The sequence below is a fragment of the Theropithecus gelada genome, chromosome 17 (assembly GCF_003255815.1).
Source record: "Theropithecus gelada isolate Dixy chromosome 17, Tgel_1.0, whole genome shotgun sequence".
NCBI classification, from domain to species: domain Eukaryota; kingdom Metazoa; phylum Chordata; class Mammalia; order Primates; family Cercopithecidae; genus Theropithecus; species Theropithecus gelada.
This window is the reverse complement of record NC_037685.1, coordinates 34,744,548-34,768,670: the sequence shown is the minus strand read 5'-3', so window position 1 is coordinate 34,768,670 and position 24,123 is coordinate 34,744,548. Positions and strand designations below refer to the sequence as shown.

The following is a 24,123-nucleotide window of genomic DNA, read 5'->3' as shown; positions in this document are numbered from 1 at the left end:
AGTCCCTTACAAGATTCAAGAGAGCCTGCGAGGACAACCCAGACTGGTTCATCACTTGCCACCAGGGCTACTCGGACAGTGTGGTTTCACTCTTTTTGTGAAATTCATTTTAATCTCTGGTTTTGAGGTTTTATAACTGACTCTGACTGCAGTCATTAAATAAACAAAAAATGGGGGACTCATCTATTTATATATACTCCCAGGAAACATTAGCATGTACCCTAATTTGCATTTCCTTTAGTTATCTTCCATGCTTTGTTAACAGAAAGTGCAAGTTGTCAGGAATTTACCAAAGGTTAAATTTGACAGTCTGGTCATTGAGAACGCGGAATGCATTTCCCAGATGATAAACAGTGGGTAGAATCCCAGGCCAACCAATTTGATTCTTAATACGACAGGGAAAATAACAGTAGTCTTTAAACTTTATGTAATCACCACTCATAATATTTGTCCCAAGTTTCTCACTCTGAGATGCCCTGTCTCAGCCCTGGTATTGGCAGCAGGACCTGCTTTGGTCTCTTGACACAAGCATGAGAGGAGAAGTGGGCAGTGCAGATTCTGATCTGGTCAGGTCCTTCTTTTGTGCCAACCAGAACCTGGATTTGGAAAGTGAGGTACCTTTCTCCAGCATGAACAGTAGCAATAACTTGCTAATTTTGCGCATGCACAAAGAAGGCAATTTACAAGGACAATCATTGGCCAGATTTTCTGAAATGGAGAGCAAAGAGCTGGAGATAAACTCCCCTGCCAACCATAAATGTAATGGAGTTGCTCGTAAGCCTGAGATTTGTAAATTCTCCATGTTCTAAGGCTACCAGTCCTTACAGCACCCACAGATCAGAGCCAAGATGATTCCAACAAACCCTTTCAGAGTTCATCTTTTGCAAAGCAGACCTCTACAGCCTTGCTTTTTAACCGTTCCTGAGGGCAAAACTTACAAGTAACACCAGCAGGAGAAGTGGTAGTAAAAACCTAGTCAAGGAGGCCATTATTTTTGACAGGTCTAATTTACTGACACTGTTAATAGCTAATGAACACATTAAGGTGCTGAGGCATGAACATATTTATTTAGAAGTTCTCTGAAGTATAATTTATAGTTAGTTCTCCGGGGAGAAATAGCAAGCATTCCCACTAGCAAAAATAGATGGCATCCACTAAAAACAAACTGGCTGAAAATTATTCTCAGCTGAAGTTCAAGTGGTACTTTGAAAGGAGTATGGGTTAACAATAAACAGAAATCACAAGCTCATTCAACTGTGAAATTTTCAAATAGTAAAATACAGCGACTTTAAATTAATGAACTCTGTTGGAGGAAACCTTCAAGGTGTTCCTTAAAAGTTAAGTGTTTTCCAAATTATGTGTACTTTATTTTCAATTGCAAATCAGCAAAAAACGAAAACATCCACTTGGTGGAGACAGTTTGCTAATAGCACCTGTGCTAGTTGATGCATTTTTTTTTTTTTTTTTTTTTTTTAGGGGGGAAAAAAAGAATGTGCTTTTATTTTCCTGGTAGCTTTGTGTACTTCTGCAAATCCTTTGAGAGAACACTGGTATGAGGAGGGCAGGAACTCTAAAGTTTCACCTCTCGTGCTTCTGTTTACCCGAGGTATGCCCTTGGTTATAGGACCTAATCTGTCTGAGGCTCAGTTCTCTCATCTGTAAAACAGGGATAGCAGCACCTCCTTCACAGGATGAATAATATGGGTGTCTGCTGAGTAGTATGAAAGTCATCAAAGCATCCCTTCATATTATAATACTACAATGGATTCTAAGCAGAAATTAGAGCTGGGTTCTTAACATGGCATAACATTAAATCTAGACATATAGCTTTGCTAGGCCTCATTTTCCTCATAAGGAAAACAAGTGGCAATGATACCCCTAGGGAAGGGGAATCAGAGATTTCTTTATATAAGAAATTTAGGGCTGGGCATGTGGCTCACGCCTGTAATCCCAGCATTTTGAGAGGCAGAGTCGGGCAGATCACTTGAGGTCAGGAGTTCAAGACCAGCCTGGCCAACATGGTGAAACACTGTCTCTACTAAAAATACAAAAATCAGCCAGGTGTGGCAGTGGGTGCCCGTAATCCCAGCTACTCAGGAGGCTGAGGCAGGAGAATCACTTGAACCTGGGAGGCGGAGGTTGCAGTGAGCAGAGATCATGGCATAGCACTCTGTCGTAGGGGACAGAGTGAAACTTTGTCTCAAAAAAAAAAAAAAAGGAATTCAGAATAATGACCTCATCATTTGACTCCAAGAGTTCTTCCACCTAACACAAGATAGGCAAGAGTCACGAGCCTTCTCTCTCCCTTCCTGGATCGTCTTCCCAATCTAGAGCTCATGCCTGGGTTTAAGGGCAGGGCTGTTCTACTCAGGTCACCATGGCAACTTTCTCCAAAGGCAATGTCAGGACCAGCACCCACCAGATACGGCTGCCCTGGGAATGCAAGGTAGAGAGGACGAACAGAGGGGCCCTACCCTGGAAGCCTCCACTTGCAGATGGGGGAATCAACTCCCCTCCACAGGAAAACACAGTTGCGTGATTTAACCCTCCAAAATGTTATTCTGAGAGATGCAGAAAAGTAAGTTTGTTTTGCGGTAAGAAATGCCCTCTTAAGCCACAGATGGCAAAGTCATCAAAAAACAGGCTGATACATATGATTCTATTACAAATTTCAAAGTCCTGTATGAGAAAAGGCACCACAAATTTAAAAGACAAACAATGGTGTGAAATTGCAACCTGCATCACAAATCAAGGACTGAACAAATCATCAAAACCACAAAGAAACAACAGAACCATGGGCCTAAGATATGGACGCCAATTCACAAAAGAAAAAAACAAATGATCAGTAAATATACAATAAGATGGGTTTTGACCATTTTTATAACCCATGATTTTGACCATGGCAATAAGGGAAATTCCAACTAAAGTGATAACAGGATGGCCACGCGTAGTGGCACACACCTGTAATCCCAGCACTTTGGAAGGCCAAGGAGGGTGGACGACCTGAGGTCAGGAGTTCGCGATCAGCCTGACTAACATGGTGAAACCCTGTCTCTACTAAATACAAAAAAAATTAGCCGGGCATGGTGGCACATGCCTGTAATCCCAGCTAGTTGGGAGGCTGAGACAGGAGAATTACTTGCACCTGGGAGGTAGAGGTTGCAGTCAGCTGAGATTGTGCCATTGCACTCCAGCCTAGGCAACAAGAGCAAAACTCCATCTCAAACAAACAAACAAACAACAACAACAAAAAAAACCGACAACAAAAACTGGATTAACAGAGTGGTGAGAATGTGGAGAAGCAGGTACTTTCATACACTGTCAGTGGAAAGTAATTTGACAGTATGAACTGAATATTAAAATGCACGTGTATTCTACTGCTCTTACAAAACCATTTCTCAGTGGAATGGAGTCTACAGAAATACACACACATACAAAGAGGTGAATATAAAGATTTTCAGTAAAGCACCACCAACAAAGAAAAGTTGGAAAAGGTCCAATGCCTACAATGGATCCATGGTTAACTGAGCCATTTTATGCAGTCTAATGAATATACCATACATCGGTTACACAGAGTCACTTCTATTAACTACTTACTTGGAAAAATATATTTATTTTAAAGTGTTGTACAACAGTAGGTAGTGTCATGCCATTTATGTTTTTAAAAGTCATTTTTTAGTCACATGAGCACACAGGAAGACCATTTTGCAAGTTGGATGGCATATGAATGTCACTCCTCTCTGCTCTCCTCCCAGCTAACCAGGACAACTATTCCTACTTCCTCTTCACTCCCTGATCTGCCCCCAAACAGGTCTGGTACCACCTCCACTCTCACTGCAGACATGTAAGAGAAAACTTTATTATTCTGCACTTAATAATATTCATAGAGCATTTATTTCCTTATCTCCTTTGTCCCCCGGCTGTCCTACAGAAGGAAGCATACCTATCTGGCACCATCTCAGGGAACAATAGAAGAGTATTACAACAGAAGAGTGTTCAGAGGACAGTAACATATTGCTGACTATAAACCACAGAAACAAGAGAATGCCTGTTCATCTACCTGGATGCGTGCTCTACAAACCACAGAAAACTCACCGGTAATGCTGGCGGAATAAACACTGTTCTGGCTGCCTATTTTACCCAACAGGACACGGACCCGGGCGCCACCCTTCTAAAACTAGATGCGTATTCCTTATACGGAGTGTTCCATCAAATACCACGTTGAGCAACAGTTTGCTTTTCGTGGCAAACCCCATCTTAGAGGAATCAATTATTTTCTTTCATTTACACAGCTGTGTAAACAAAAACTGCAAGTGCGGTAATAAAAGAAAAAGAAACACCTGAAATCTAGAAATACGTAATGTAAATAACTCCTCAAGTTTCTGCCGGGATCCGTTTGCTGTTCTAAGCAAAGAGCCTAGAACTTGGGCAATCACTGGGACCGGGCTGACATCGGCTGTTGTCTTGAAACGCAACAGAGCCAGAGTTCTGTGTGAATATCCACCAGCTGCTACCAGCATAAGGCCTAACCGGAGCGACGCAGGTGAACCTCCACAAAGGAATAACCCAGGACAGCAGCAGGCACCGGGGACTCGGATGCAGAACTGGTCAGCTCCCGGGCGCCACGCTCGCACTGCCCAAGATTCCCTACCCACTGCCGACTCATTGCGGCACCGCAAGGGCTATTATTTTCCTAAAACTCGGAGGAAGTGTTTGCAGTGTTGCCTCGGCGGACAAGTTTGTAGAAGCTCTTTAAAGGGAAACAACAACAAACCCTGCAATATGTTTTCCCCCTTCCAACCTCGCACCCCCCACCCCCGCCTACTTTTAAAAGAACCAACGAAATAGCTCAAGGGAGGGCAGGACAAGCGGATTTGGCTTGCAATGACACCGTTTTCATTAGAACCCAGCCTTCGGGGAACGTAGGGGAAGTGGAGGAGACAAGTCCCTGCAGCATGAACTGTGGGTCCCAGCAGTCCCCAAGATATGGGTGGTGGAGGGGCAGCCGCGTCTTCGACTCTCAGGACGGCAAAGCTCCCCCATCCCCCGACGCCCGGGAGTCACCAACCCGGGCCTGTCTGCGTGTCCCCCCTCCCGGGGTCCCGGGCTCGGAACAGGCGCCCCGCGAGATAGCCGTCAGGAGAGGACGGGCACCAGGGACCGTCCCCGGCTCCCTAAGGCCCTGTGGAGAGAGACGGGTCGGGCCTCAGAGGAGTCCAGTCCGGGGGTCCCGCTGGGAGTATTGGGGACCAGAGGGCGCCCAGCGGGCTGGCCATCGAGGAGGGAGGGCCGAGGGCGGGGGCCGCGGGGATGCAGACCGTCCAGCGCCAGCATGGAAGGGAAGTCCTTGCAGTTGGAGACGCCCGTGGAGTCGGTAACGCACGCCTTCCACAGGTTGGCCCAATAGGTGGCGGTGGTGATGACCGTGCCGTCAATGGTAGACACCTTCCAGTAGTCGGTGGGCAACGTGGAGGACACCAGTACCCAGCCCGAGATGGAGACCATGAAGGCGATGATCTCCGAAGCCGTGCTAGCCATGCCGCCCGCTGCAGCCCTGCTCGCTCTCGCGCTCCCACTCTGCGCCGCGACCCCCGCACTCCCAACCCCGCGGCTCTGCCTCCCGCCTCCGCCTCCGTCCACTGTCCCCGCCCACCGCCCCGCCCACCGGACCCGGCGCCAGGGGGCGCGCGCGATCCGGCACACCCATGCCCCGGCCCGTGAGGGGCTCAGAAGGCTGGCGGTCGCCCCCGGATTCTCCACCTGCAGCTGGCCAGCGCCCGCGTGCGGGAGGAAGGCCGGCCTGCGCTCCCCTGCGCCGAAGGGCCGCGGAGAAGAGCTCGCTTGTTGGAGCGGCTCAGGTTCAGACTGGCACCGGGTGTGGACAGCCTGCTGCGCCCCCCACCTCACCACCCCGACCCAGCCCTACCCAAGGCAAATAGCTTGGCTTCCTGACTACCTTGTAGAAGCAGAGCAGGAAAAGCCTTTTGCGTGCCCTGAAAGGACACGGTTTGGCAACTCAGTCCTCGGTTTGCTGAACTCTAAAGGTTTGCGTGCCACGCTTGTTTGGGTGACTCTGTTTGACTTGTCAAGGAGGGATCACTGTGCAGATTCTGGGCTGGAAACCGGCCTTGCCCTCAAAACTCGGCAGTTCTTTTTGGCCTGGTGGTATGCGGAAAGTCATGGCAAAAAGGTGCGTGGCACAGGCCTAAAGTCAAGATAGCAGCAGATGGTGCATCCTGACAATCTTGATCTTGCTGGTGTACTCATACCAATGCACTACACAGAGGGCATTTGTTTAACACATTTTCCCTGTAGGTCCATTCCAGCTCCCAGGTCTATGAAAGGATGCTGCTATCCCAGTCAAAACTGCCATCTTGACTTTTTTTTGGTTTTAAACCACCTCCACCTCTCACGCCTAATTGAAATATAAACTGATTCATTCCTTCATCCCTTCATTGCTGTCTAAAAGTAAACATAACGATCAGGGTGTACTTCTGGCTCCTGAAGCCACAAATCTGGGCATAAATGAGAGAACAAGGACACTGGGGTTATTATTTGTCCACTTAAAAGTTCTTGCAGTTCGGCCGGGCGCGGTGGCTCAAGCCTGTAATCCCAGCACTTTGGGAGGCCGAGACGGGCGGATCACGAGGTCAGGAGATCGAGACCATCCTGGCTAACGCGGTGAAACCCCGTCTCTACTAAAAAATACAAAAAACTAGCCGGGCGCGGTGGCCGGCGCCTGTAGTCCCAGCTACTCGGGAGGCTGAGGCAGGAGAATGGCGTAAACCCGGGAGGCGGAGCTTGCAGTGAGCTGAGATCCGGCCACTGCACTCCAGCCTGGGCGACAGAGCGAGACTCCGTCTCAAAAAAAAAAAAAAAAAAAGTTCTTGCAGTTCTTGGTATGAGCTTCCAGGGTTCACTTGTTGCCAAAAGTAAGGAAAGGTCTAAAACCTATCAATCAGTCTGCTGTGATAAATCTCGTACTAACCCTCTGTGTCACTATCTTTAGGTAGAGACACTCTGGTTCAATGTGAAGAATTTCTTAATTTCCCTTTGTCACTTTTTTTTTTTTTTAAACCAAATGAGTGCCCAGTGAAATTAGAGGTGACAAGGTGACTGGAGAAGAGAGGAAGCTGGACATGGAATCATCAAAACTTAGATTGGAAGAACCACTGGAGACCAGCAGGACACGCTCCACACTCAAAACAATTATCCTGTCTATTTCTAGAGATAATGTTTAGCCCATGCTCCACCCTTCAGGACCTGCAGTTCAGCGCATGGCAAAATATCTACTGTGTTTTTTCATGTTTTGACAGCCCTTTTAAGAAAGCTTTTCTTCCTATTGAGCCCAAATCTGTCTGTCTTCAATGTCTATCAAATGCTGTAATCTGTGCTCTGAGAACACAAAGTAAGTCCTACTCTTGCAGCCATGCAGCGGCTGGTAGGTGGTGGGCTTCTATGTGCTTAACAGTCCATGGCTTTCGTGAATAGGTACAAGGGTGACGATGCAGACACAGTTACCCTACTGTTCTGCTCTGAACCCCAACTTGTCCTGATGTATCATGTTAGGTTCACTGGTAAAAACCGAGTTTGAGAAGTATCTTCCTAACCTCTTCCTTCTCATCCTCCTTGCTATGCAAATCAGTCACCTTTGAGCAATGACTACAAAGCATCCTCTATTCTTTTGTATGGCTTGCCTTTTAAAAGTGTTTTATCATCTGTTTTTTTGCCCTCCAGCATATTTCCACTATTAGTTCTATGCCATATTCCTTTCTGAATAATCTGCCTATTTATGATCCAATTACTATTTGAAAAACACAAAAACCCATTAACCATAACATTTCTTACTGATTTTTCTAAAATTACAAATTATACAAATTTAATACTTTATTTCCTGGCCTTGTTTGATAGTCCCTTTGTTTACTGTGACTTGCCTATGGTAGGTACTCACTAAATTGATTATTTCTTTGTTTTTACTAGACAAAACCCTGACTTACTTTTGACACAAAACAAGTGTAGTGCTGTGACCTTTAAGACTCCAGCACTTCCTAATTTATCACCTAGTTGGCTATAAATTCCACTGTGTTTGGATCCAAAGGCACATTGTTTGTTTTAAAGAAAGAACTTTGAAGAATGGTTTGGTGTTTTAAACCAGTCTTCAAAGTTTATTTAACATATAATGTAGTTCTACCTATCATACTTTAAAAATCCATAAACCCAGATTACTGTTGCAACACAGCATCCAGAGGAAACAAATTCTGAATTCCAACTTGGAACACTCTTCTCTCTCTGCTGCATCGCCACACCAGTGAAGCCAGAATCTCTGGGGGTGGCCATGGTAGCAGTATTTCCAAAACTTCTAACGTGTACTCAGGCTGAGAACCACAGCTCTGACTGGTTGAGCTTTGTGTCTATGTGTATAAGCAGTTAATTTAGCATAACACATGGTGGTATGCATCACAGGAAGAAAGACTATTAATCTCGTTGTTGAAAACTTTGAAAAAAGAAATATTCTATTACTGTAGAGATTGCAACACACAATTTCAACTTAAAAGGGATTGGAAACACCACAAACAATCCATAAATTAAGACTTAAATGGCAGCACTATTAGTTCCTTTGCCAGCTAAAACAGACTAGGGTCGTCATGCCTGTGGACTTTTTAAATTTTCCTTTCTCCTTTCTATGAGGCTGGACAACCCTAAACTCTTTTCTTTTTCTTCCCTAGAATGTACTACATAGTTACTGTGGAAAGCTGTATATTAGAGACCGTGAAGTGCCTGACCAAAGAATGAAAAATGTTAACTTTCTTTAATATCTAGATAATATTATGTAATGAATCAAACACTTTTATTTTAGAATGTCTTACATCTTATGCTTCTCAAGCTAGTTTAGTCAGGAGAATTCTAAAGATATTATGGAGTAGCATATAATCTAAAAAAAGAATGTCCAGAAATAAAAATGGACCAAATAGAGATTTTTGAGAAGAAGTAATGGATAAATGGCTTGTTTTGCTTTAAGATTATACAGTTCCCAAATAACCTTTGCAGTTAATCTGCAAACCGATTTATAGAGTACTTTTGACTGATAAATGCTTCCTTATTTTCTTTAGGATTCAGTTCACTGAAATTTCGTAACAGACTCTTCTTAATTTAAATATAAAAGTGAATACATCAAAAAAGGTTGCCTCCTCTAAATTATTCAAAGTAACATCTTAGTTAACAATAGTTTAGCCTTTACAAAAAGCTGTAGATCTTTTCCAATATGAGAACTACTAACTGATCTATAAATTAATAAATTTGACCCAAAGACATATAATGCCCTGAAACATATGCTGAACCTTTCCACTTTTGAGGTCTAAGTCACTGGAATTAGCATTGAAAATTATTTCTTTGGCTTATTATGGTTATTAAGGAGAAATAGAGGATCCCCCCACCCTGGGGTTGTTCAGTAGGAGTGAAAACCAGTTTAGCCAACTAAACAGGAGATTTGCAGAAATTCCTTAATTGAGATTCGGTACACCTACCAAGCAACACAGGTGTGCCTTTCAATAGCTCAAGGATTTTCTAAGCATCACATTTGGTTTCAGTATACATTAGCTCCTTCCTAGATTCCAGTGAGGTGGCGTGCTGCTAATCAGGTGGGAAGAAACTGAATTCCTGATGATACTTGGCTCCTGGGCAGTTGTTTTTTTAACTAAAAAAAACCACACACACACACACAAAAAACTGCCCAGGAGCCAAGTATTGTTACAATGTGTTAAATAAGACATTAATGCTGGTACCAAGATATTAAAAGAGCATATCTGTGTTCTTTTTCCTTCCATTTTCCCTAACATTTCATTTATCTTAATGCTTTATGCAAATCCAGTGATATTTGTAATCTACTTAGCATGAAAGCTACAGAGTGATAGGAATAGTTACAGAATGAACACTTATTCTCACCATTGCATCACCATCATTTATATAAATATATATATATATAATTTTTTTTGCAAATTATAACTATACAAACAGTTGCCTTATTTTGTCATTTGGCAACCTGTGAAGTCGTAGTCCACCAGAATGTTTCTATGGGCCTATTACAAGTCAATGCCATATACCTTGTGGATTTGTTTTTCATGCATTCATTTGAAACACACTCATTCCCAATTCTAAATTATCTTAGGATCATCTAGACTCCTCTTGAGCCCCTTGAGGGGAGGGGTACGGTTTGGGTCCCAACAGGAATACCCTTCGAGCCTGGAATGACCCTCACTCTGGGAGGCTAGAACCTTCCAGGGCTTGTAGACAGGTTGGGTACATTGTGTTTGTCCATAAGCACTTGATGAATATCAATTTAACCTCCCACCCAGGTCGGGGCAGTATGTTAATCTATATGTTTTGGGCAAGTGATTTTATGTCTCTGAGTTATAGCTCCCTCATTTGTAAAACAGAGGAGTTATTTTGGATAGCTTCCGAGACCACTTTCAACTCCAAAAACCCCTGAGTCTAGGATTCCTAACGAACTCAGTCATTCACAGATAACATCAAGGAGAGGAGAGAAGCAGTTTTCCTTTGGTGTCTTTACTGTTTTATTCCCGCTCACTTTCTGCCTCCCTCCTTTGCTAAATTTAAAGGTGGCGTCCGTATAGATGTGTACGTGGGAGGCAGTGCATGGAGAAAATCTAAAATCTCTACATGTAGACTTATTGTCACTTTTTCCTTCTGTTTAGGAGAAACATGTGATAAAGTATGGTAGTTTCATTCACTTAAGAATCAGGGAGATATAGTGGACAGAGGGTAGATGATGTAACCAGAAAGATGTGAGATAAAATTCTACCTCTGAATGCCCTTGGGCAGGTCCCCTAATCTCACTCAGCATCACTTCTTCAAGTATAAAGCGGGACTAAATGACAGCTTCTTTCAAAGGTGTTGTGAGGATTAGAGAGAATGTATATGAAGGACAGGAATGTAGTAGATGCTTAGTAAATAATGAATATTATTTAGTTCACTCATGCCTCTCATTTCCTTGTGTCTCTTTAAAGAGATAAAATTACATTTTTCATAAAAGTGGTATTAATCAGTCAGACTGACAGCAGTGAGTAAGGATGAAGTGTATTGTAAATCTCAAAGTAGGAAAGCAGAAAGTGTGGAGTCAAATGCCAACACGGAAGGGGCTGGTGCCCAGAGTGAGGGCAGAGGGAGGGAAACCAGGAAGTCAGAGCAGAGGTTAGTCCAGGGTAGCAAAGGTGGTGGGGGGTGCGGGGCTTGCAAAGCAAAGTGAGAAATAAAACCGGAGGGCAGTTAAAATTTAAAAGGGTGAACAGCTGGGTGCTGTAATCTCTCTCAGCCCCTCCAGAGGCTGAGGCAGTGAGATCACTTGAGCTCAGGAGTTCCAGACCAGCCTGAGTAACACAGGGAAAGCCCCCATCTCTTAAAAAAAAAAAAAAAAAAAAGCCAGCCACCTGTAGTCCCAGTTCTTCAGGAGCCTGAGCCAGGAGTTCAAGACCAGCCTGCCTGTCTCTAAAAAAAGTAAAAACAAATGAAAGAAGTGACCAATTATAAGGCAGAGAGAGTAAGGGGAACAAAAATTGCAAAGAGAAAAGCAAGGGGCAAGAAATAAAGATAAAGGAGAGAGGAAGCGGGAAATCAGAGGGAGACAGCACTGGGACGAGAAGCTGAGCAGAGGACACTAAGGACAGAGTGAATGATTTCCATATCCCTTGGTTTTCTCAATGACTAGGTGTAAGGAGTGGGAAGCAATACAGTCTAGTGTCTGTTACCAAATGGAGATACTTGCTCCTCTCCCCAGTCCTCACAATAGAGCAGGTGCAAAGTTTATTCCAAGTTACCATGTGGCTCACATTGTGGGGAAAATCAGAGGAAGTTTAAACTGAATTATTTCAGGGTTAAAAACGCATGTTCTGACAAAAACATACCTATAAGCTAGTGTTTCATTTTGAGAGGTTTTTTTTTCCTTCAAAATGTAGGCATTATCTCATTTCTATCTAATAAACACTGATCTTGTACCTTCTAACAACTCCATGCAATAGATACTATTTAATAACAACTCCATGCAATAGATACTATTTAATAACAACTCCATGCAGTGGGGTAGTATTTTCACTCCCATTGTACAGAAGAGGAAACTGAACCACAGAGAGATTAAGTCACTTGCTCTGGAAGGTGGTGGAGGTGAGGTTTCAATGTAGCCAGCTCAGTTCCAGAGTCTCCACTCCTTGTGAGAAGTTGCCTCCCACCAAGACAACTCTTTGTAGTTTGTGTACAGAGTATAGTCAATATCTACAGTGTGTGAACGAACATGCACAAAATGCATTAAGACAATTCTGGATAACTTGATTTAACTTTATTTTCAGGAAAATTGCTTTTATAATCGAGGTATTTGAACAGGGTACCTGGTTTCCTTACTTCATTTCAGTATATGTCAAGATCTTGCAGTAGGTGAATTGAAGTTCAATAATATGCTGTTTAATGGTGTCCTGAGCAAGGGTCATTCATTATGTTAGTTTGGGCCTGGAACATTTTTCTTTGAGTTCACACACACACTAAGAAGAGTTCATTAGAGAATTCTTAAATCTGTCTTCTGCATGCTTTGAGCTCTGGCCCGTGCTCTCAGCCAAACGGAGCTGGCCCAGTGACTTGAATGGGAATGTTCTGCTAGTGAGCGCCCACCCTTCTTCCCTGCCATCCTGAGTTGGGGATGTTCTGAATGGGCATCATTTACTGTGCTGTGGACTCTCCTTCTCATGTTCATTTTGTTTTCTGGTGAAAACATTTAAAAACCAATGGTTTTAAAATAGCCATAAAAATATTGTTATTTTAAAGGACATCAAACTAAGGTATACATTTTTATTTCTAGAATGCTGAAGTTAGAAAGGACCTTAAAAAAGTTACCTAATTCGATCGAGACCATCCTGGCTAACACGGTGCACGGTGAAACCCCGTCTCTACTAAAAAATATACAAAAAACTAGCCGGGCGAGGTGGCGGGCGCCTGTAGTCCCAGCTACTCGGGAGGCTGAGGCAGGAGAATGGCGTGAACCCGGGAGGCGGAGCTTGCAGTGAGCTGAGATCGGGCCACTGCACCCCAGCCTGGGCGGCAGAGCGAGACTCCGTCTCAAAAAAAAAAAAAAAAAGTTACCTAATTCAATATTTTCAAATGAGGAAACTGGGACCCAGAAATGGCTTCCTTTTTTCTTTTATTTTTTGAGACGGAGTTTCGCTCTCGTTGCCCAGCCTGGAGTGCGAAGGCGCGATCTTGGCTCACCGCAACCTCCGCCTCCTGGGTTCAAGTGATTCTCCTGCCTCCCGAATAGCTGGGATAACAGGCATGTGCCACCATGCCTGGGTAATTTTGTATTTTTAGTAGAGACAGGGTTTTTCCATGTTGGTCAGGCTGGTCTCAAACTCCCCACCTCAGGTGATCCGCCTGCCGTGGCCTCCCAAACTGCTGGGATTACAGGTGTGAGCCACTGTGCCTGGACTCAAAAATGACTTCTTAATGCACATTAGGTCATAAAGCATATGTTGAAGTAGTATATCAATTGGAATAACATTTTGCATGTTGCTAATATTTTTCAAAAATGTATAAATCTGAAAAATTATCTGAGTTTGGTGCTGAAGAAAAATCTGAATTAGAAGCAAGATTTGAATAATATTTAAAAGTTGAGCCAGGCACAGTGGCTCACACCTGCAATCCCAGCACTTTGGGAAGCTGAGGCAGGTGGATCACCTGAGGTCAGGAGTTTGAGACCAGCTTGGCCAAAACGGTGAAACCTTGTCTCTACTAAAAATACAAAAACTAGCTGGGTGTGGTGGCGCACGCCTGTAATCCCAGCTACTTGGGAGACTGAGGCAGGAGAATTGCTTGAACCTGGGAGATGGAGGTTGCAGTGAGCTGAGATCACACCACTGCACTCCAGCTTGGGCGGCAGAATGAGACTGTATCTAAAAAAAAAAATGTTGAAAACTACCCTATTTCATCTAGGTTCTCCTCAAAGATATATTTATGTCCCCCAATAAAATATTTACAAGTGTATTACTAGGAGGCTTTGTGATTCAGGTTCATGCAGTCGTCTCTATACATGACTTCTGAATAGTAACATAAAAAGAAAGGAAATCACAATGGAATTGTATGCTGATAACACGGCAGACTGATAATAGACACACCTCTCTTTGTGGTTCAAAGCAATAGCTATTTCTATGTTTGATTTAGGGTTTGTGAAGAATAAGAAAAAGATCTAAAGAACAAAGTTGATGTCATGTTTTTCCTGTAACTGCCACACCTCTAGGATTTCTGGCATAAATCTTTCTGACAAACAACCATGCCCTATGTCAGCTGCCTCCCACCATACAATTCATCCATATATGTAATCCTATAGAGTTAAGCAATGTTTTATTTCCAATCAAAACACCATATGAAAGATTATATTGTAATTTTTTGACAGGCTAAATAAAGCAGCCAATGAAATTTGGTTAAGCAACCTGAATGATACTCTGTTTATTCTTGAGTTTCTAGAGTTCATATACTGTAGAGGAGAAAAGCAAATAATAAAATTTTATTATTTCATATTAATTTCCAGATGTGATTGAGAGGATTCAACAAATTAAAGAATAGATATTATAGAACTGGGTATACTATAGGCATTTGCTAACTGTTATTGAATTTATTAGTCAAAAAAGGATATATGATTAATATTGGTAGAATGTTAAGCATGAACTCTCAAAAACAAACTGTAAATGTCTAATTTTTATTTGCTCTTTTGAATATAATCTTCTAACATGAAGAAGGAATGTCATATCCTTTCAAATTAAAATCTTATGAATATAAGGCTTTGTCAGTTTATACTTTAAATAATTAAATTAATCCTCAAGTAATTGCTTTTTTTGTCTTTTACAATCGATTGCATATATGCATATAAATGTTTATCACTAAATAATTTTTCTACAGATAGTTTGGAATCATGTAATATTAATATGAAATGAATAGAAAAACATATGAGCTAATAGAAAATATGAACTAATAGAAAAACATGCTGCATTTTCCTAAATATGAATTTTAGGCATGAAATTTATGAATTTTCCTAATTCATAAATGAACTAATAGAAAAAGCAAACTAATAGAAAAACATACTGCATTTTCCTAAATTCATAAATTTTATGAATTTGGGAAATTTTATGAATTTTGGAAAATGCAGTATTTTTTCTTTTTGCTACCTGGAATAGGTGTATGGTAACTTCACTCACAAATTAGACTCACCAGTTTCTTATACTCTTTTTCCTAATGCCAATTACTTTTGACTTTCAAGACTCTTGTATTTCATTGGCTTAGGGAAAGTCAAGCTAAGCTCTAAGTGTTATGTACCTCCACACTTCAACCTATTTTAAATGGCACCATTCTTTGTTACTTAGCACCTGAAAAGCTCTGGCTGACTCTCACTCTCAGGGCAGAAGACTTCTCAAAAGGGTGGATTTTATTTATTTTTTTGATTTTTTGAGACAGAGTCTCGCTCTGTCACCCATGCTGAAGTTCAAGGGCGCGATTTCGACTCACTGTTACCTCTGCCTCCCAGGTTCAAGCAATTCTCGTGCCTCAACCTCCCGAGTAGCTGGGGTTATAGGCATGCAACACCACCCTTGGCTAATTTTTATATTTTTAGTAGAGACAGGGTTTCAACACATTGGCCAGGCTGGTCTCAAACTCCTGACCTCAGGTGATCCATCTGCCTTGGCCTCCCGAAGTGTTGGGATTACAGGCATGAGCCGTCATGCCCAGCCTAAAGGGCGGATTTTAAATTTCCATATATACTGGTGTTTGCTTTACCTCTCACTGGACAAATGTGAATGTGGGTTTGTACTGATTTTTTTTTTTTTTTTGCTATGGTCATAACTTGTATTTGTTATTTATAATATAATAATACATGTTATTATTATTATTATTATTTTTATTTTAGACAGAGTCTAGCGCTGTTGCCCAGGCTGGAGTGCAGTGGTATCATCTCAGCTCACTGCAACCTCTACCTCCTGGGTTCAAGAGATTCTCCTGCCTCAGCCCCCCTAGTAGCTGTGATTACAGGCGTGTGCTACTATGCCCAGCTAATTTTTGTAGTTTTAGTACAGATGGGGTTTCACCATGTTGGCCAGGCTGGTCTTGAACTCCTGACTTCAAGTGATTCACCCACCTTGGCCTCTATGTTCATAACTATGATTATGACCTTTAACTCTCATTTTAAAATTATTTAGTGAATGTAGCATACATATTTCCAGTGCAGTATTTTATTTCTGGCCAAACTGGGCCAAAGATGAACCACACTTGTGCATATACTTCAAAATCACATTGAATTTCAAAGTATGTACATTCATACTCTACATCACATAATTCCATGTAGATGAAATAATGGTGTTTAAATGCTGTCACATTCTCCACCTGCCCTAACTCCTGTGGTTGCTGATATAGTTTGGATCTGTCTGCACCAAATCTCATGTAGAATTGTAATTCCCAGTATTGGAGGTAGGGCCTGATGGGAGGTGATTGGATCATGGAGGTAGATTTCTCATGAATGGTTTAGCACCATCCCCTTGGTGCTATTCTTGTGATAGTGAATGAGTTCTCATGAGATCTGGTCATTTAAAAGTGTGTAGCACCTCCCACCTCACTCTCTTGCTCTTGCTCTGGCCATGTGCCCATGTGACATGCAAGCTTCCACTTCATCTTCCACAATTATTGTGAGTTTCCTGAGGCCTGCCCAGAAGCCAAGTAGATGCCAGCATCATGTTCCTGTACAGCCTGCAAAACCTAGCAATTAAACCTCTTATCTTTATACGTTACCCAGTCTCAGATATTTATAGCTATGTGAAAATGGACTAACACAGTTGTGAAGTAACAAACATAGAATACATTTTTACATATGAAAAATATAAGGTCAATTCAGCCTTGGGAGTGTTATTGTTTGTTCTTAATCATTAAACTTGGGTGCAATGTATGGAAATAGCACTGAACTGGCATTTAAAGGACCTGCCATCTGTTCTAGCTGTCACTACCTTGCTGTTCATATTTACATGTGATTGGGCCCATTTTTCCCGTCTAAAAAGTGAGTGTGGAAAAAAAGTGAGTGTGTCGAAAGGAGTCTCAAAAGCTCTGCCTAGCTCTAGTGATAGAGGAAGGAAATAAAAAATGCAATGGGAGAATATTGTTTCCTCCTCCCCTTCAGGCAGTGCAAACAAAGCAAAAACAAGAAGGAACGGGGGAGACAAGGAAAACAACTAGAAAGTGAGGAAGGCTCAGATGCAGAGTGTGATGGGGTCATTGTACACATATGCAACTAGCAAGAGACAGAACCATGGAGAAATCTCTTTCTCACCACTCCAGAGATTTGCCCTTTAGTTCTCAAAGTTGGCTTAAGTTTTGCCCATACTTGCCCCAACTGCCCCAGTTTCTCCTAATTATGCTCACTTGCGTATAGTTGCCTCTTAATTAGAAGCAAAGAACAGGAACCTACAGCCTGGTCATTCTGAATTCCTCCCTGCCTCCAACAAGTGTTACAAAGGAAAGGCAGACGAGTTCTATTTATTTTCTGCACAAGGTCTGATTTCCTTTACAACTATTCTCAGGCATTGGTGCCTATGTTTACTTTCATGGTTGGAATTAAGCATTTGTAGAAGGTTCCTCGGCAGGTTAATGACGGAGCCAGATTTAGCATGCACAGCTGCTGAATTCTCAGTGTGGGCCCTGGGCCACTGGGCCACGTGGTCATTCCACCCGGTGTTCCAAGTCACATACTTGTTAACTGCAAGCCACTTCCTAAGCCAGTAGTTGTGAACAAGCTTTATTAAACATGACACATCCACAAGAGCCGAACACTCAAACCTCAAAACTTGAAAAATACTACTTATCTCTTCCAGTTCTAAGCAAAAAGTATCACACAGTAGTAAACTGGTATCGTCAGTGTCAGTGGAAAAAAGCAATGTCTTCCCCCAGCCCCCAATAAAACTACACTCCCTATGTCAATTACTCAAGCTATTAAGTAGACTAATAGGCTTGATCATATTTTACAGGTGACAAACGTAGCCAACGTTAAGAATTAACATTACTTCTCATTTCCCAGTCAGCGCCACTAGCTAGCATGCAATTTTTGTTTAGTTTTTTGTCTGATATTTTCAAAGAATGCATATATGCCAAGTATTTGCTATCTAACACATATTAACAACTAAAAAGTGGTCTTTTGTAACTAATGTAAGCAGTTCTTAAAAGTAAACTTTTTTTTTTTTTGAGACGTATTTGCTATCTAACCATATTAACAACTAAAAAGTGGTCTTTTGTAACTAATGTAAGCAGTTCTTAAAAGTAAACTTTTTTTTTTTTTTTGAGACAGAGTCTGTCTCTGCTCTGCTGCCCAGGCTGGTGTACAGTGGTGCTATATTGGCTCACTGCAACCTCCACATCCCAGACTCAAGCGATTCTCCTGCCTCAGTCCCCATCAAGTAGCTGAGATTACAGGTGCATGCCACCCCGCCAGGCTAAGTTTTATATTTTTGACAGAGAAGGGGCTTCACCATGTTGCTCAGGCTGGTCTTGAACTCCTGACTTCAGGTGATCCTCCCACCTCGGCCTCCCAAAGTGCTGGTATTACAGGCGTGAGCCACCTTGCCCAGCCAAAAGTAGACATGTGTTAAAGGGTCAAGATGATCTTTTGAAAGCTGAATAAAATACTGTACTCTGTGGGATGCTGCAAATTTCTATGGAAACGAGAATTATAACTATGGGAGCTGAAAATAATGAGTGCCTTCTTTATTCAACAGCTTTTCTAAAAAAAAGGAATATGTAAGTGTTCTCAGGACAATATTCTGGAAAGGTAGAAAATACAGTTTCAATAAGAAATAAAGCCATCTTGTAGTTAGCTTTTTATTACTAACTTACCTTTATATATTATTCAAGCCCTTAAATAATGCAATAACTTTCTTCTAGCTGCACTTTTCTAATTGACTCCTTTAAAATTTTTATTATAAAATCAGATTCATCTTCTAAGCAAATTAATTCAGAATGTGAATTTTACTCTAATGAATACAGCAAACCTTTTAGTCATGTACCAACTAAAAAATGATCATTGAGAGAAGGCATATTGAAACAATATTGTATTCCCACGTCTCAGTATAAATACTAAAGGTGAAAACAGGTTCAAAATTCAGTTGTAATGCCAGCATCCTCACGTTTTCTTCTGTGTTGTTTTAAGAGTCCAGTGACTTTGGTTCCTTTCTACCCTCTACTTTGACATTGCTGTCCTCAAACATTTGATCTGGTTTCTATTCTTGGAGAGTTATAAAATGTTTTAGAAATGTAACAAAGTTCAGCTGGGCGCGGTGGCTCACGCCTGTAATCCCAGCACTTTGGGAGGCCGAGGTGGGTGGACCACCTGAGGTCAGGACTTCAAGACCAGCCTGGCGAACATGGTGAAACCCCATCTCTACAAAAATACAAAAATTAGCCGGGCATGATGGCGGGTGCCTGTAATCCCAGCTACTCAGGAAGTTGAGGCCGGAGAATCACTTGAACCCAGGAAGCGGAAGTTGCAGTGAGCCGAGATTGCGCCATTGCACTGCGGCCTGAGCAACAGAGCGAGACTCCGTCTCAAAAAAAAAAAAAAAAAAAAAAAGAAATGTTACGAAGTTCAGCATTATCAAACAACTTGGGTACTTAAAAATCGACTTCTCTGTGGAGTCTACAGGAATGGAATCTAAGGTGTTAGGATTGTTGCCATAAGGTGGTACAGCAGAACAATGGTGTTGGCTATAGAAGCAGGCAGAGGAAGAGGAGGAGTCATGGCCTCAGAAATCCAGAAAACAAAATGTGATCCAGACTCCACCCTATAGAAGAAGAGATCAGATCTTATAGTCAGGAAAAGAGGAAGCTGGCCAAGATGCAGTGTGAGGATTTCAGAGCGAACACACACATTGACCTTGCAGCCGCATGGGGTGCACGATGAAGGTAGGTTTGGCCACTGACAAGTGGAAACCAATATGATGAATCAATTGATATCACTCTATCATCATATATGGAGAGGAGGTATGAATGCTCGTTGGTAATTCATAGAAACTGTTTGTTGGCTGCGTGAGGTGGTTCACGCCTGTAATCCCAGCACTTTGGGAGGCTAAGGTGGGTGGATCATGAAGTCAGGAGTTCGAGACCAGCCTGGCCAATATAGTGAAACTAAAAATACAAAAAAAACTAGCTGGGCGTGGTGGTGGGCACCTGTAGTGCCAGCTACTCTGGAGGCTGAGGCAGGAGAATCGCCTGAACCCAGGAGGCGGAGGTTGCAGTGAGACAAGATTCTGCTACTGCACTCCAGCCTGGGCAATAGAGAGAGACTCGTCTCAAAAAAAAAAGTCAATGGGTCGCAGATTTGTAATCAAATGAAAGCTGGAAATAATGCTTGGCTCTTGTTGTCATGTTGGTTCTCTATCAAAAATTTCTGCAGATCTACTTGGCAATGTCGTTTTAGACTGGTACATATAAAGGGACTATGAATGTAGCTCTGCATTTGCCCTCATTTAGTGCTGTTTGTATGTTGCCACTGGAGAATGTAGTTTTCGGTTCTAGTTGATAGCCACCAGTGCTAATCAATTGGCAGCTAAAGTTTCAGGGATTCTCTACTTATAATTGGTTTCACTTTTAGGGTCGGAAGCCAATCCGAATTACAGGTGAGTGAGTGTTACTCACGAGTAGTTCATGGCTACCGCACCCCAGCAAATTACCAGGCAGGTAGGTGTGATGAAAACCCTGGAATTTGGAATCCAAGCCAGTTACAGAAGCAAGAATAAGCACAGGACTTCAGATTTGGAAATGCCGTTCTGTGGAGTGAAGTTGTGCCCTAATCTATATATTTCAAGTACAGAATTCGGTTAAATGAATTTCTGTTCAGTAACGGAGACTTGTGGTACATTACTACCATTCAAAAATGGTTTCCTCTTTGCACTTCCTTCCATTTGCACAGTTCATATTTGTGACACCCAGTTCTACTTCAGCACCACTTTGGCATATTGTCCCCATCAGAAAACGTACACAAATTATGGTGGGACTCAAGCTAAAGGAATAGCTGAGACCGGAATCCACTTGATTCCCTCTGTTCGCAATTCATACTGCCTCCTGTATGCAAGAAGAGCTGTGCATACTGGGCATTCATTGAATTATGAATGTTTCCAGCTCTGGCAACAAAACAAAAAACCAACAACCCCCCCTGCTGAAACTGATTAGCTATTAACCAACCCCACACAAAGTCTGAATTATATTAACTTCATTAGGCATTCTTTAATCTGTGGTAGAATGGAAATACATCCTAAAATTAGAAGATTGTAAACAGAGAGGTTTTTTTTCCCCACCCACTTAATGTTTAATTTTAAAATATTCTATCTTAATTTGATTTGGCTACCCAGAATAGAAAAATGTTAGCTTCAACTTACTTCTTAACTTCAGCAAGGCTTAGCTCTTCTCTGAAACTCCTCTGAAGAAGCAAAAGGCTCTTAATTAGCACACACACAACAGAACAGAATTCACATGCACATGCCGCAGGATTACTGTTTCTGCATTAAATTACCGCAGCTGTGAAATTTAAATACCACTAGCAGCAAAGACATGTTGTAAAATACTGCACTATATTTCATGAGAAATTTGCGCCCTCTTTCGGATAACGATTGTTAAGACATTTCAATGTGAACTTTTTAAAAAAAGGCATGTAGTTGTTTAAAAATAAACAGTTTTATTGTAAGGACCGTGGGAAAGGACGAGAAAGGACAGGTGTGAGGACATTGCAAAGCCAACATTAACAGAACTAGAAGGTGAAGATTTTGCAACTGTGACGCAAAGATGGCACTATGAAGGGCCTCAAATTAGGAATCTATCATTTTCTTTTAATCAAGATATGTTGGGAAACTGTGCCAATCATTACAAAGTAATGATTTTTAGGACCAATTTTCTCTAGAAAACAGTGGTCCAAGCTCATCTTCCTCTTGAGGCTGTAAGTTTTGTATGGGTAAGGATAAATTGTCCCGTGGGTGATTTTTCTTTTTTCTTTTTTTGAGACAGAGTCTTGCTCTGTCGCCCGGGCTGGAGTGCAGTGGCGTGATCTCGGCTTACTGCAACCTCCACCTCCTGGGTTCAAGCGATTCTCCTGTGTCAGCCTCCCCAGTAGTTGGGATTACAGGTGTGTGTCACCATGCCCAGCTAATTTTTGTATTTTTAGTAGAGACAGAGTTTCACCATGTGGCTAGGTTGGTCTTGAACTCCTGACCTCAGGTGATCTTTCTGCTTGGATGAAGCAGATATTAAGGACTGTTTTGTTTTGTTTTGTTTTTTTCCAAATTAGGAAAATGCACAAATGTATTTAAAGATATCATGGGGGACATTTTAAACATATTCTTCATTTTTGTTTTTTAACTGACCATCTCAATAGACTTGTCTATTACAGTATCACAGTCTCTCTGTCCACCATCCATCTACTTCTCCATCCACTGCCATCTTTGCTATCTTTCCCTTTCCACTGAAACATCATAGGCAAAAGAGACAAGTGGTTTTGTGCTACCTGATTTAGTGAACAGACCCCATGCTTTATCTTGTTTTCTCTGTACCTTTTACATAGTTGCTCAGTTCCTTCTTTGTGCAATATTTTCTTCTTTTGACTTCCATAGCCCCATTCTTGCCTAGATTTCTCTGCCTGTTCCACAATTCGTCTCCATGTTTCCTCATGGGCTGGTATCCCCAGCATTCTATACTTGGCACTAATCCCTTTTCACATCACGCTCTTTCCCTGAACCAACTGGTGGCTCCATAATGGGATTCTCTGACACAGAATCAGTTCTTCTGATTTCCAGGACCTGCCTATGGGACATCTTCTCCTTTCTCCGGGTGGCTCACAGGTATAGAGATCTCAATTAGGTCTACAACTAAACCTCTCACCCCCACCTCCCCCACAGCTCCCTTCTATATTTTCTCCACTGAACCATGAACCATATTTGTTTGTCTACCCACTCAGTCTGCCAAGCAAGTTATGAGTCTTCCTGAGTCATCTTGGATGGCTCTCTTCCCTCTGTACTCTTCATCACTCAATCTTGTTGACAGTCTTTCTGAACTGCCATGAGTCATTCTCACCTCTCTAGGCCCACACTACTCTTGCCAGTTCAGACCCTCATCACCTCTTCCATCCACTAGCCTGACTGGTCTTCCTGCCCCAGGGCTCACTCCTTCTAATATGACTCCCCAGCTGATTTTCCTAAAAGATAAGCCTTATTGTTTCTCTACCACTTTAAAACCCTTCACGGGCTCCTCACTACCTGCAGCATCAAATCCGCATATTTTATCATGACATGAAAGGTATCCCAGGATCTTCAGCCCATCTCCTGCCATGCCCCACCTTGGAATACTCTGCTGGATCATAGCAAGCACGCATGGCAGTGTTCTTCCACCCAGGATGTTTTTTTGCTTAATTAGCCTGGAGAATTCCTTTTAATTACTTTTTAAACAAAACTCTTTCCTCCCCCAGCAGACCAGGCCTGAGAGTCACTCTCTCATTCCTGGTGGCATGCTTCCATTGCTGCATTTACTGCGCAGAATCGGAATTTCTATCCACGTCCCTGCTGAGCTGTGAGCGCTTTGAGAATAAACACAGATTCGTATTCATCCTCACTGCTGTTGTTACATTATAACCATGATTAGCTACCGTTTATTGAATGCCAGGAGAAAAAAAAACCCTGAAGTTTGGAGATATTAGGCAAATTGCTCAAAGATGTATTGCCATTTAGAGGCAGAGTTATAATTTAATCCCCCCCTTTTTTATTTAAATGATCCAAAACCCAAGTTCCTATCAAAATAATGCACTACAACTTAGAGGTTTCCTGGTAATACTCCTACTAATAGTAGTTATTATAACTATCACTGTGAATCATACATTATACTAAATGCTTTATATAATAATCAGTTTCTGAAGATGAAGAATTGATTTGGTTTTTCAAATTTTTAACAGTTTGATATAAAAAGCTATTTTTAAAAATGTAAAATAATTAAAGATATCTACTAAAGATATTCGTAAATTTGACAGGAGTACAGTTAAGCTTAGGTGGACCAGATGACCCACAATAT

At 42.0% G+C, this 24,123-nt stretch overlaps 1 protein-coding gene across 3 annotated transcripts in view; it reads right to left on the bottom strand.

The window, feature by feature from the left end:
* Positions 1–24,123, bottom strand: part of CLDN10 (claudin 10) — a 138,078-nt gene that overhangs the window by 19,757 nt on the left and 94,198 nt on the right. Inside the window, exon 1 of one of the 3 annotated variants that reach the window (XM_025364386.1) lies at positions 5,319–5,622. The exons of the other annotated variants lie outside the window; for them this stretch is intronic. Coding sequence (XP_025220171.1) covers positions 5,319–5,538 — 220 coding nt within the window. The 5' untranslated portion in view covers positions 5,539–5,622. Of the gene's footprint in view, positions 1–5,318; positions 5,623–24,123 lie in introns of those variants that run through there. 3 annotated transcript variants of the gene reach the window in all.